Below are 13,305 nucleotides of genomic sequence, written 5' to 3' on the forward strand. Positions count from 1 at the left end.
CTCCACCCCCCACAAACCTTTAACCCTCTTCCCCACCAAGCCTTTAAGCCCCAAATCCTCCATTGTCGCCGCTGCCAGCAGCTCCGCCGCTTCCAAAAGCTTGCCTCCACTTCCACCACCTCACAATTCAAGGTAAATTCTAACTCTAAACCTAAATTACTTGAATTGAAATTGAATTTATGATTGTATTATATTGTTTTGATTTATTGGATGTTTCATTTATGAATTTTTTGTGGTTAATTGGTATAAATTTGGTGTTCTCTTTAATTGATGTTAGTTATTATTTTGATTAATTTATGTAGAATTATGGAAAGATTTTTTAAGAGAAAGTCATCATTGGGTAGTTCGGATAGTGTGGGTAGTTCAAGAACTTCAAGTTCAAGACAAAGTGAGTTAGATGAGGTTTTGGCTAATCTTCAGGCAGACTCGGGACTAAGAATTCGTATGATTGAGTATGATACTAATATTAGAGATGAGGTTCGAAGAGCATATCTACAAAAAGGACCTTGTCAACCTAGAGGTCATTCTTTCCCACAAAGTAATATCTCAGGAATTAATCGACGCTTCATTCCCCAATGGTTTGATGAATTTGATTGGTTGGAGTATAGTGTATCTAAAGATGCTGCATTTTGTCTTTATTGCTATCTCTTTAAATCCAATTTTGAACAAGTGGGTAGTGAAGCCTTCACTAGAGCAGGGTTTAAGAATTGGAAGAAAGGGAGAGAAAGAATGAAGGTGCATGTTGGACCGGTTGGTAGTGTTCATAATAAAGCTAGAGAAGCCGCTACAAATTTGATGAATCAAAATACACATATTGAGACGGCTGTGAGCAAACACTCTGAACAAGCTCGTATGGCATATCGAAGATGCTTAATTGCATCAATCAAGTGCACTAAGTTTCTATTGAGACAAGGTCTTTCTTTTCGTGGAAATGATGAAAGTGCCACTTCAAGCAATAAGGCAAATTACTTGGAGCTATTGCAATTCCTTGCAGACAATGATGAGAAAGTTAAAGAAGTTGTGTTGGAAAATGCTCCGGGGAATCTCAAGTTAGTAGCTCCAAAGATTCAAAAAGATATTGTCAATGCATGTGCCGGGGAAACACTTGATGTCATCATGAGTGATTTAAAAGATAGATTCTTTTCTATATTGGTGGATGAAGCACGTGATATTTTTGTGAAAGAGCAAATGGCTATGGTGTTGCGTTATGTGGATGACAAAGGGCATGTAATTGAAAGGTTTGTGGGGGTTCAACATGTTACCGACACCACTTCAAGTTCACTAAAGGATGCCATTGACATATTCTTTTCTTCCAATGGTTTGAGCTTTTCCAAGTTACGAGGACAAGGTTATGATGGAGCTAGCAATATGAGAGGTGAGTTGAAAGGCTTTAAAACAAAGATTTTGAGAGAACAACCTTGTGCATACTATGTTCATTGCTTTGCTCATCAACTTCAACTAGCACTTGTTGCCGTAGCAAAGAAGAATATTGATATTGCCTCTTTCTTCACAACCACTAATAGTGTGGTTAACCATGTTGGAGCATCGTGTAAGCGGCGTGATGCACTTAGAGCACAACTTCAAGAAGAACTTGTGATAGCTTTTGAAAATGATTGTCTTATAACGGGGCGAGGTTTGCATCAAGAAACAAGTCTCAAATGTGCCGGTGACACACGATGGAGCTCACATTACGGTACCATTATTAGCATCATTTCTATGTTTTCATCTGTGATTCATGTGCTTCAAATGATTATTGATGATAATCCCAATGATAGTGCCGGTGAAGCAAATAAGATTCAAAGGGAAATGCTTACTTTTCAGTTTGTGTTTCACCTATTCTTAATGAAGGCTATATTGGGACTCACAAATGATGTGTCACAAGCATTGCAAAAGAAAGATCAAGAAATTGTGAATGCAATGGCTTTGGTGAAATCATGCAAGGAAAAGCTACATTGGATGAGGAATAATGGGTTTGATGCATTGGTTGAAGAGGTGTCTTCATTTTGTGACAAACATCATATTGATGTTCCTACCATGGATGAGGCCTTCGTACTTCCAGGGAGGTCAAGGCGTAATGCTCCAATAAAGACAAATCGTCATCATTATCGTGTGGAGCTCTTTATTTATGTCATTGACGAGCAACTTACGGAGTTAGATGATCGTTTTAATGAGGTAAATACTGAGTTGCTTATTTGTTTGGCATGTTTGAGTCCAAATGATTCATTTGTAGCTTTTGATAAACAAAAGTTACTTCGTCTTGCTCAATTTTATCCTCAAGACTTTTCGGATGGGGATCTTTTGGCACTTGATGATCAACTTGAGCTTTATATTCATTATGTGAGTTCGAGTAGTGATTTCTCTGACTTTCAAGGGATTGGTGATCTTGCAAAAAAAATGGTGGAGACAAGGATGCATCAAACATTCAATTATGTGTATTTGCTTATTACATTGGCTCTAGTTTTACCGGTTGCTACTACTTCAGTCGAGAGGGCATTCTCCGTCATGAATATTATCAAAGGTCCACTTCAGAACAAAATGGGAGATCAATGGTTGAGTGATAGCTTGCTTGTTTATGTTGAGAAGGATGTTTTTGATTGTATTGAAAATGAAGCTATAATGCTACGTTTTCAAAATATGAAACCTTGTCGTGGCCAATTGTAATTTGTAATGTTGTTTTTTACATGAATTATGAATGAATGTACTCTAGTTTTATTTTCAATGTTATTTTAATCTTTAAAAAAAAAATTGAACTTTTACACTATGACCCTACGACATAAAATTCCTGAGTCCGTCCCTGCAAGCAACCTATTTGAATTTTTAGCTCTTCATATTATAAACAATTATGTCGCACCAAAAATATACAAGTCGCCGAGTTAACTGTGTAAGAAATTTCTCTCATTGAACCAAATATATGAATATATAATTAATTAATACTGTACACAGTCTACATATTGCTGGAAAATAACAATAAATAAGAAGGATGATTTGGCAGCATTAAAAAAGAAATAAACATTATTTCAATTTTTGTTAATTGAACAAAAATAAGAGACCACTTCCAATTTCTCAAAAAAGTGATTGTGTGATGAGAGGCCAAGCTAGGCAGCACGCTGGGGTGTGATGGCTCTTGACCCGTGAGGTGTAGTTTTCGTACCTAACACCCCAATCTAATATCAATTTGAGGTTTGCTACCCACCTATTGAGGATGGGTGGCCCTACTAACCCGAGGGTAGGGGCGTGCTTTGTGCGACTTCATCAAGGTGAACAGTTCAATACCATCACACCTCACTTAACAAGACTTGTTTAAATAATCAACCACTTTAATGCCCTGCTTAGTTACAAGCCCACGCTACTAGACTCAGCAATTACAAAATGTCATGTAAATCCTTATAAGCATTCGTATTATTGTGTATTTTTCCCATGTGGGACTAGCCAATGCATCATTAGGACACCCTAGTAGTGATTTCAAAATGCTACTTGAGTAGCCACGAAGGGATTTAAGTACAGGAAGTGTGTCCCACTTGGGATGAATTGATTCATTAACAAGTCAACGGCAAAAGTAATTATATCCAAACTAATATTTTAATTAAATTGTTATCGATTCATATAATATTATATGATTCATTGATTCACATCCATATTACTTATATATACAGTAAAACACAAAAGAGTAGCTACCAAATTTGTGCCGGCGCAGCTTTCTTAATTATATATATATCAACCTAATTACTTACTGCATGCATCATAAAGAGTACTCTACAATGTTCAAGTTTTCTCCATCAACCTCTCAGTTCCCAACTTCATTCGTTACCAACTTACCACCGACGTCGTCATCGGTTTAATTTAATCTCTCTCTCTCTCTCTCTCTCTTTCTCACACACACACACACAAACAGAAAGGAAAAATAGAAAAGGAGAAAATGGCTGAGGTTACAAGTTGTTTTAGCAGAGTAGCACTACTCATGATCCTATATATCCTACACAATTCATGTGTTGCTGAGAGTACATTAGTTTTCATTGTCCTAAGCTTCGGAGCCATGCCTAATAGTGTAATAGATTCTACACAAGCTTTTCTGGATGTATACCAAAAGGGAGATATTTGCTTCGCAATGCTATAGTTTTCAAAGGTGATAACTGCAAAAGCACAGATATTACTTTTCGAATTTATGGAACATTGATAGCTTCGTCTGATTACCGAATCCTTGGAGGAGGAAGGGGTCCAAAATGTGACAGTTAAAAATGCAATTTTCAAGGGTACTCAAAATGGTTTGAGGATTAAGTCTTTGGCAAGGCCAAGCAACGGATTTGTTCAGGGTGTTCAATTCCTTGATGTCGCAATGTTTAATGTCCAAAATCCTATTGTAATAGACCAAAACTATTGCCCACTTTGAGTCGAGTCCTGTCATTGTGAAACTGTGAAGAACTCAATCTCTCAACTCTTTTGTTGATATCGATTTTCTGATGATTTTGTAAGGAGAGGAGTGCTCAAGATATGTGAGAGGAAGTGTTTTAGAGAGTTTCATGGGGGTGTTAGAGTTGAGGAGGGTTTCAAGGTGGGAGAAATAAGGTTTTCAATGACACAAGGGAAATCCGAAAATTTTAAGTCCAACGCGAATTCACTTAAGCGGTACTTTTTATTTTATTTTTAAAATTATTTAGCATGTTTTAAAACAGGACGGTACTCTTCAAAATTATAATAGTGATCTATCCGTTCTCAAGTCCCTAATTCGCGAACCAATAGGGTGATGGGTCATATGGACTTAATTGGTCCACTCATATATCGCATCGAAACAGGGGAACTCAGATTTAAAGAATTAATTCAGTGTTTTTGCTGAAGTACAACAAAAACAGTTATCAAATGAAAATAATTTTTCTTAATCTCCCTATCTCTTTTTTCCTTACCTCCCTACTTATTTTCCAATTCCCTATCTACTGGATTTGGGGTTTAATTGTGGGGAGGTTACTTGTGTCTAGATATGCTTAGATTTGTGGTTGTATTAGTTGGTGTTGTAGTTGTAAGGTGACTCGCTGCAATCTCGATGGCGTATTCTCTCTCCAAGGCAGTGATGGCGTTTGTGGTGGTGGCGGCAACAACAGTAGTAGTGGCTTTGTTGATTTTTGGTTATTTGTTTGCAGTTTTCTTATTTTGTAATAATTGCATCAACTCCTTGTGAGTTGAGTGTTTGATTTCTTTTTCTCGTCTCTACTTGTATTTTGTACTTGTGGGAGTAAAAGTTGTAGTTGTATTGACAGATTTGGCTGCTATGCTTCATGTCTAGTTTGTTCAGGCATGAGGCTTTTATGCCAACATTTCTCTGGCCTTTTGCTGTATGGATGATGATGTGGTTACTATACTTCCATACTTGTATTACCCCTTTGTGGGCGCTTGTTTTACCCCTGTGGCTGATGGTCTTAGATATGTCGATTGAGGTTTTAACTTACCTCCTTCACCTAAGAGCTTTTCCACCGATGAGCCCAAGTAAGGGTAGGGAGGCCCAAGCTGCAAAATGCGTTCTAGCGGGCTTTTTTTTTTTTTTTTTTTTTTTTACCCGGGCTGGCTGTGGGTCCCACGAGATCGATAGGGTAGGACCGCAGATGGAATGAGCCCGAGCTCAAGCCTAAGGGCGAGCTGACGTCTGTAGAGACCCAAAAAATCCATGGTTCAGCCCGAATAAATTATCAACCCAAAACGACACTCTATTAAGAAAAGGCGTAAAACGGAGTACACGAAAACTTGCCACATGCGAATTGCAGTTCACGTGCCATGCTAAATAAATAAGTCACCATGCTAGAATATACTGGCTCTACAAGCCCATCCCAAAATTAAACATCGCAGCCCTTCCCAAGGACGATAAAATTAAAACATGCCAAGCGACATGCCATGCCAAGCACGAAATCGTTATTTCACACCCCAACCTGACAAGACCCGACCCAATTTCCACTTTGGAATTCGAGCCAAGTCCTGTGCGTGTCCGACACCTGGCGAATGTCGGGCACAAAGGACCTTTTTACCCTTCTTGTTTCAAATTCTTTTTAGACTCTCCCTTAGACTTCTGCTGGAATTTGGGCAGAGTCTCCACTGTAATTTGACCAAACCCAAATTTTTCCACCTGTTAAACAATCAAATAATTTCACACCAACTGCCAGAATAGGATAACCACTTATTTGTCAGCTTCAGTTTTCCACTAAAACCAGATATCAGAGCAAATTCTAAAGTTCACAGGATTTCAAGAATTTTTCCACAAAACTCTACCTTAATTGGTGGTGCGAAAGCTAGAGATGGCCCGGTGGTGGATCCTGCGCACTTCTACGGCCTGGGGGCAAAAAACAGGTTGAAAATATGAGTGGACAAAAATAATGTTCTTGAAAACAATTTTATAAACATAATAACCCCCATTTAAAAATAAGAAGGAATCTAAATCGAGGGTTTGTCTATATTTCAATACAGGGTATTCAAATAAGCATGTAAAAACCTACTGATGACTGTGCTTGTATAACTGAACAAATATGTAAAGATATAAATGCACGAATATCAAAGAAACTGATATAAAATAACTGAAAGCCATAATTGAATAAAAGAAAACTCAAAATCCTTTAAAAATACCACCTATTTGTACCCCTGTCAATCCGTCAATTCCCCCGGCAGGTCTCGGGAGCCATGCAGTCTACCCGAGCCGCAAACTGGCGAAATCAGGGGACTATGATCAGCCTGATCTGCCGGCAGGCCCTTGATGACACCAAGTCAGCTCGAGTCGCTCAAGCAAGATACAGGGGACCGTAGTCAGCCTGATCCGCAATCCTGGCAGGTCTCGGGGACACAGAGTCAGCCGAGCCGCAATCCTGGCAGGTCTCGGGACACCAAGTCTACCGAGCCGCAAATCCTGACACTCACGGTCCGAGCGTCCCGGTAACTCGTGAGGCAAAGTCAAGTGCACTGACATAAACTGAAATCGGACTGGATGTCCGTAGACATCGGTCCAACTCTGGATAATCACCAAATAAAGGGTGGGTACATGGTGGTTCTAAAATAAACTATTTTTAGAAAAATCTAATAACTCACTGCCTTTTTTGTGAAACTGAAATGTAACTGCTGTCTCCTCTGATAGAGTTCTCAAACTCTGCTTTTTATATTTCTGGAACTTCAGTAACTAAACGACACGTAAATCAAAGCATTGTACCGCTCAAATCACGTTCGAAACGAATAGTTCATAAAACTTCTTCAAGATCAAATAATGAAAGTAATTCCATATAAACTGATTTATAAAAGCTTATTTGTATAAAATCATTATAAAATCATTTAAGTAATCTCATTGATATAAATCATTTATATAACTCATGCATATAAGATCGTTTACGAAAGAAAGTCCACTCACTGGTGGTCCGAGCTAGCTGGACCCTTAGTAGGTCCTTCCTGTAGGTCAACCGGACCTCTGGTGCCTTACTCGATCGATTTGGTGGAGAATTGAAGGAGAAAATCGAGCTCAAAGTGCAAATTGGAAATCCGGCGAAAATGGAGTTTTCCGGCGAGCTCCGGCCACGGCAACTTCGGCGAAGGGTCAAGAAACGTCGGCGGTCGAGTGGTGGTTTGTTTGGTACCAACGGCAGAAATCGGTTCCAAGTGTGGCGGCCGTGGCATCAAGGAGAAGGAGGAAAGGTCGGCGGCTGGAGCAAAAAATTGGGAGGAGAGAGAAATGAGGAGAGAGAGAAGGAAAAAGGGTTAAAAATCTAAGTTTTTGGCCAAATTACCATTTTGCCCTTCGCGAGAAAAAGTCAACTTTTTCTCTATTAAATTATGTGAGGGCAAAATTGTCTTTTTGTTAGAAGATATTATCCTTACTTTTTGGATATTTTATTTATTTTTAGATATTTTGTTTTGGGTTATTACAATCTACCCCCCTTATAAAAATTTCGTCTTCGAAATTTACATCTCTGTCATTCAAGGAGGGGAGAAGGGCTGCTTCTGTATTTGCTACTAGGGTTATTACACTGCAAATATCACTGAAGGCTAAATACTTTCTATTCCAAAATCTGAACTATTTGTTTCCCACACATTCTATAATTCATTAGATCTGATACAACTAAGATTTGGTTCCCCTGCTTCCTTAAATCTCACTACGCCTTCCTTAGGCGATAAATATCGAAGAATACCCAATTGAAGATCCTTCTTCTAGTATCTGCATAACTCTTTGTCAAATCCTGGGTTACTTGAGTCTTTTTCTGCTTAATCCAATCAGGTTCTTTATTTCTTACAATACTTTCAGATTTCAATAAACCTTGCTTAACATTCCATCTTCATACTTGGGTGATCCATACTATGCCTCATGTAAGTATCTATTGGAAGCATCTCAGTTATAGATACCAATAGCAAATTTTAGATTTGTAATCCAAGGAAGTCTGACAACTGTCACTTGAGGCACACTCTCAAAATGATAAGTTTTCACCGCAAATATTCTGAAACTGCAGTATACAACATCTCAGCCACTCATTTAAAGTTTGGGACATTCACTTAAATCAATCATCTGTCATGGGTGAATGGCAGTATTAGACTGCAATTGAGTTCCAAAAAGCGTCTTTGAACTGAGTTCAATGGAACATAGCCTGGGATTGTCAATCTCAAACAATAGAGATTGGTACTCCATAAAGTCTGACGATCTTTTCTGTGAAAATCTTTGCCGGTTTGTTCAAACTACCCTTGGCTCTCACCGGCAGAACTTATACAGACTTGCTGAATCGATCCTTAATTTCTTACACTCCGTTCTGCTTCCTTTATGTTCAAGGAGGCTGAACACAAAATCCATCATAAATTACTCCCGCTTCCCTTCAGAAATCGGAAGTGGCTGCAAGAACCTTGTCGATTCCTGTCACGGGGCTATTCCTTGCTGACAATGTCTACTGTTCCTTTCATCATAAGAAATTCCTTGTAAGATCTCCATTTTAAACCTTTGCTCCTCGTGTCATGTAATTCAACCCTTTTACTCATAAAAACCAAATCAAGATCCTAGAATTAACCTGCGAATATCCGAGTCCTTTAGCATTGATCTTCCCTGACAAGTAATTAACTATGCTTCTTAAGTATTCATATCCGGCTCAACTTTTGCCCTACTATTACTGATAACTATCTCCTTCAGAGCCAGGCTACTTCTCCTAATGATTTCATACTAAGCATTTTTACAACCATATTAGTTTGTCTTGGATGAGTTTTAATGTTGTAGTCCTACTTCTTTGTGATCCTTGCTCACTTTCTTTGCTTCACTTTTCCTTCCGTTTGTATAAAGAACTATGGTAACCTCTTGTGATCTGTAAAGATCTAACATACTTTCTCATAGAAATACTGTTACCAACCTAAAATATTACTGTGGCCTGCTCCAAATCGTGAATAGAATGCTTCGATTTATGCTTCTTCCGTTGTTGAGATGCACAAGCACTCACTCTACCATACTGCATATATACAAACCTCAGTTCTTATGACAAATAATACTGTAGTATACCAAGTTCTCCCTAACCTCTTGCAGTGCTGAAATCGATGTAGTGGTTGGCCTGTTCTTAAGTTTAACATCATCCTCTTCACACTGATCTGATCACACCAATTTAACTTCTTTCTTTTCTAAAAGATGAACAGTGTCGCCATGGTGGATAACCTTTCTACAGGGCGACAGTAAGAATCGGCTTACCTAGAAAACTCTATATCTCAATAGCACTGATTGGTCGTAACTAAATTTACCACTGCTTCAATCCTTGAGGATTAACAAAATACTTTTAACCGAAATTGTGTGTCCCAAAAGGTTTCATTCGGTCAACCCACATTTAATTACCTCATATGTGTCTATTGTCTCTTAGAATACGTCCAAGATGTCACCCAGGCACACAGTCATGACGTGATCTCACCAATACCAAAATTCTCTATTTAAGGGGGGGTTGCACAAATGCAACTGACACATTCATTAATTCTTCATATCATGCTCGGGAACTCAAAGTGTCCATACCTTATTCATACTCTGTTTTTAAGTACATACTCCTTTCTAATTCATTACTGGAGTTATCCAAGCCTCAAATCACTTGGTAAAAATTCCTTGACACTCCTTAGCTTATTAAATAATTCCTTACTGTGAAACCATAGACGCCTATTTTCGTACCGTAATCTTATCCAGCTACCCTGAGTTCATACATAACTTCATAATGATATCTCCTTCCTTAAATAACACTAGAACACCTCAATAAAGAACAACACTAAGCTGAATGGCCCTCTTCGCTATCAATTCCTACCATTGAGTCTTTAACTCCTTCAACTCATTAGTGTCTTTTTGTACTTCACCCAAGAAATAAGCTTCATTCCTGGGGCGAACTCAAGAATAGACCCAATCTCCTAATGAAAAGTAACTGTGCAATATGGTATCTGATCAAATCCATCCAACCCTAGAATGATCTCCAGTCAACCATACCGGAGGAGAATTCAATCTGTAACTGCAGTACATCATGCTCATGCCTCCTACTAAAACATGTCATACTGTCTATCTGCAGGTTTAAAACTGTCACTACATCCCTTCAGCTGGCTGCTTCCTCAACTAACCACACTAATTTGGGCTCACCTCGAAACAGAGCCTCCTCTGTGGTGTTTCCTGTGATTTACCTTGCTTACTTGTTCCACTGTAGTAATAATCTTTTTATGCTGAAAAAAAAAACAGCGACAACCCTTTTTGAAAATAATATCCTCCAGTTGTACCTCACTAGCAGGGCCCGGAACGATGCCTTCCACACCCAACACATTAAGGCCACTTCTCCTGTTAGAGCCTAGCAACATCTGTCTTCCAATACTTCTGGCTATACCAGCCCTAGAACGATTTCCAATACTACTATCATGGCTGGTACCTTTACTGGACCTAAATCCAGGTCGGCAACTTCTATACCTGCGGCCATTCGGTGATCGGAAACTGTGATCACTACTGTAGATACCTTTCTTAAATTCTTACTGATCAGCATTACCTATATCTAAATATTGTGCACAGAGTGCACCCCATGGTCTATCCATTATCTGGCTGGGGCAGACATCGCCACGACACCAAAGTTAACCAATTATTAACTTATCACAATATCTTGGATGGAAGCTTTTAACCTCATCGCAACTAGGTACTACCTCTTACTTCCCAATCTCTATTAGTAGAAAACAATACGTGAGACCTTTTTCTCATATTTTGATCCCGCCATTATCCTCTATTCTACTGCAAAATTCCTGCATCCACGCCTTCTGCAGACTTGTAGATAAAACTATCACATTCGGCTCTAAAATGCTTGTCTCCTACGAGTCAAAGGATTCTAGTATCGTTTCTTAACCAAATTCCATCAGTACTCTACTCTTCTGTGGAGTAACCAGGACCTCCACGATCTACTCTATTCCTTCAATTTAATCCTCTTTTTACTACTAGATACCACCATTATCCCAATTTATAGCTCTCACTCCTGTTTACTGGATCCACCTATCTCACGGATGGATCTCTAGCTGACTAAAGTCTGAGTGAACAACTCCACGGTCTACTGAACATTTGGATCTCCCCGCCTGCTCGGTACAGTAAATGCGGCTCCTGACGAGCCTCTAACAACAGATTACTTTACTGGTTCAGATACCGATACAGTTCCTGTCCAACTTGGGAATCTCATCCCCTTACGTCGGGGTATCTGTCTAATTTCCCTACGGATACCACCACCATTTGGGCCCAACTTGAAAAGAAAACAAGGATGCACAGAGTGCGAAGTCTACAGGAAGTAAAACCTATGCTCTGATACCAAATTGACAGGACCCGACCCAATTTTCACTTTGGAATTCGAGCCAAGTCCTGTGCGTGTCCGACACCTGGCGAATGTCGGGCACAAAGGACCTTTTTACCCTTCTTGTTTCAAATTCTTTTAAACTCTCCCTTAGACTTCTGCCGGAATTTCGGCAGAGTCTCCCCTGTAATTTGACCAAACCCAAATTTTTTTCACCTGTTAAACAATCAAATAATTTCACACCAACTGCCAGAATAGGATAACCACTTATTTGCCAGCTTCAGTTTTCCACTAAAACCATATATCAGAGCAAATTCTAAAGTTCACAGGATTTCAAGAATTTTTCCACAAAACTCTACCTTACTTGGTGGTGCGGAAGCTAGGGATGGCCCGGTGGTGGATCCTGCGCACTTCTACGGCCTGGGGGCGAAAAACAGGTTGAAAATGTGAGTGGACAAAAATAATGTTCTTGAAAACAATTTTATAAACATAATAACCCCCATTTAAAAATAAGAAGGGATCTAAATCGAGGGTTTGTCTATATTTCAATACAGGGTATTCAAATAAGCATGTAAAAGCCTACTGATGACTGTGCTTGTATAATTGAACAAATATGTAAAGATATAAATGCACGAATATCAAAGAAACTGATATAAAATAACTGAAAGTCATAATTGAATAAAAGAAAACTCAAAATCCTTTAAAAATACCACCTATTTGTACCCCTGTCATATCTGTCAATTCTCCTGGCAGGTCTCGGGCGCCACGCAGTCTACCGAAGCCGCAAACTGGCGAAATCAGGGGACTATGATCAGCCTGATCTGCCGGCAGGTCCTCGATGACGCCAAGTCAGCTCGAGTCGCTCAGGCAGGATGCAGGGGACCGTAGTCAGCCTGATCTATAATCCTGGCAGGTCTCGGGGACACAGAGTCAGCCGAGCCGCAAATCCTGGCACTCACGGTCCGAGCGTCCCCGCAACTCGTGAGGCAAAGTCAAGTGCACTGACGTAAATTGAAATCGGACTGGATGTCCGTAGACATCGGTCCAACTCTGGGTAATCACCAAATAAAGGGTGGGTACATGGTGGTTCTAAAATAAACTATTTTTAGAAAAATCTAATAACTCACTGCCTTTCTTGTGAAACTGAAATGTAACTGCTGTCTCCTCTGATAGAGTTCTCAAACTCTGCTTTTTATATTTCTGGAACTTCAGTAACTAAACGACACGTAAATCAAAGCATTGTACCGCTCAAATCACGTTCGAAACGAATAGTTCATAAAAATTCTTCAAGATCAAATAATGAAAGTAATTCCATATAAACTGATTTATAAAAGCTTATTTGTATAAAATCATTATAAAATCATTTAAGTAATCTCATTGATATAAATCATTTATATAACTCATGAATATAAGATCGTTTACGAAAAAAAGTCCACTCACTGGTGGTCCGAGCTAGCTGGACCCTTAGTAGGTCCTTCCTGTAGGTCGACTGGACCTCTGGTGCCTTACTCGATCGATTTGGTGGAGAATTGAAGGAGAAAATCGAGCT

The 13,305-nt window shown here is 39.2% G+C and overlaps 1 protein-coding gene across 1 annotated transcript; it reads left to right on the forward strand.

Moving 5' to 3' along the window:
• Positions 1–306: 306 nt before the first annotated feature.
• Positions 307–2,661, forward strand: LOC117635241 (zinc finger MYM-type protein 1-like). Its single transcript, XM_034369594.1, has one exon. It carries the CDS (start codon positions 307–309, stop codon positions 2,659–2,661), a length of 2,355 nt encoding a protein of 784 aa, XP_034225485.1.
• Positions 2,662–13,305: the final 10,644 nt, after the last annotated feature.

This window comes from Prunus dulcis, chromosome 7 (assembly GCF_902201215.1).
Source record: "Prunus dulcis chromosome 7, ALMONDv2, whole genome shotgun sequence".
In the NCBI taxonomy this organism is placed as follows: Eukaryota; Viridiplantae; Streptophyta; class Magnoliopsida; order Rosales; family Rosaceae; genus Prunus; species Prunus dulcis.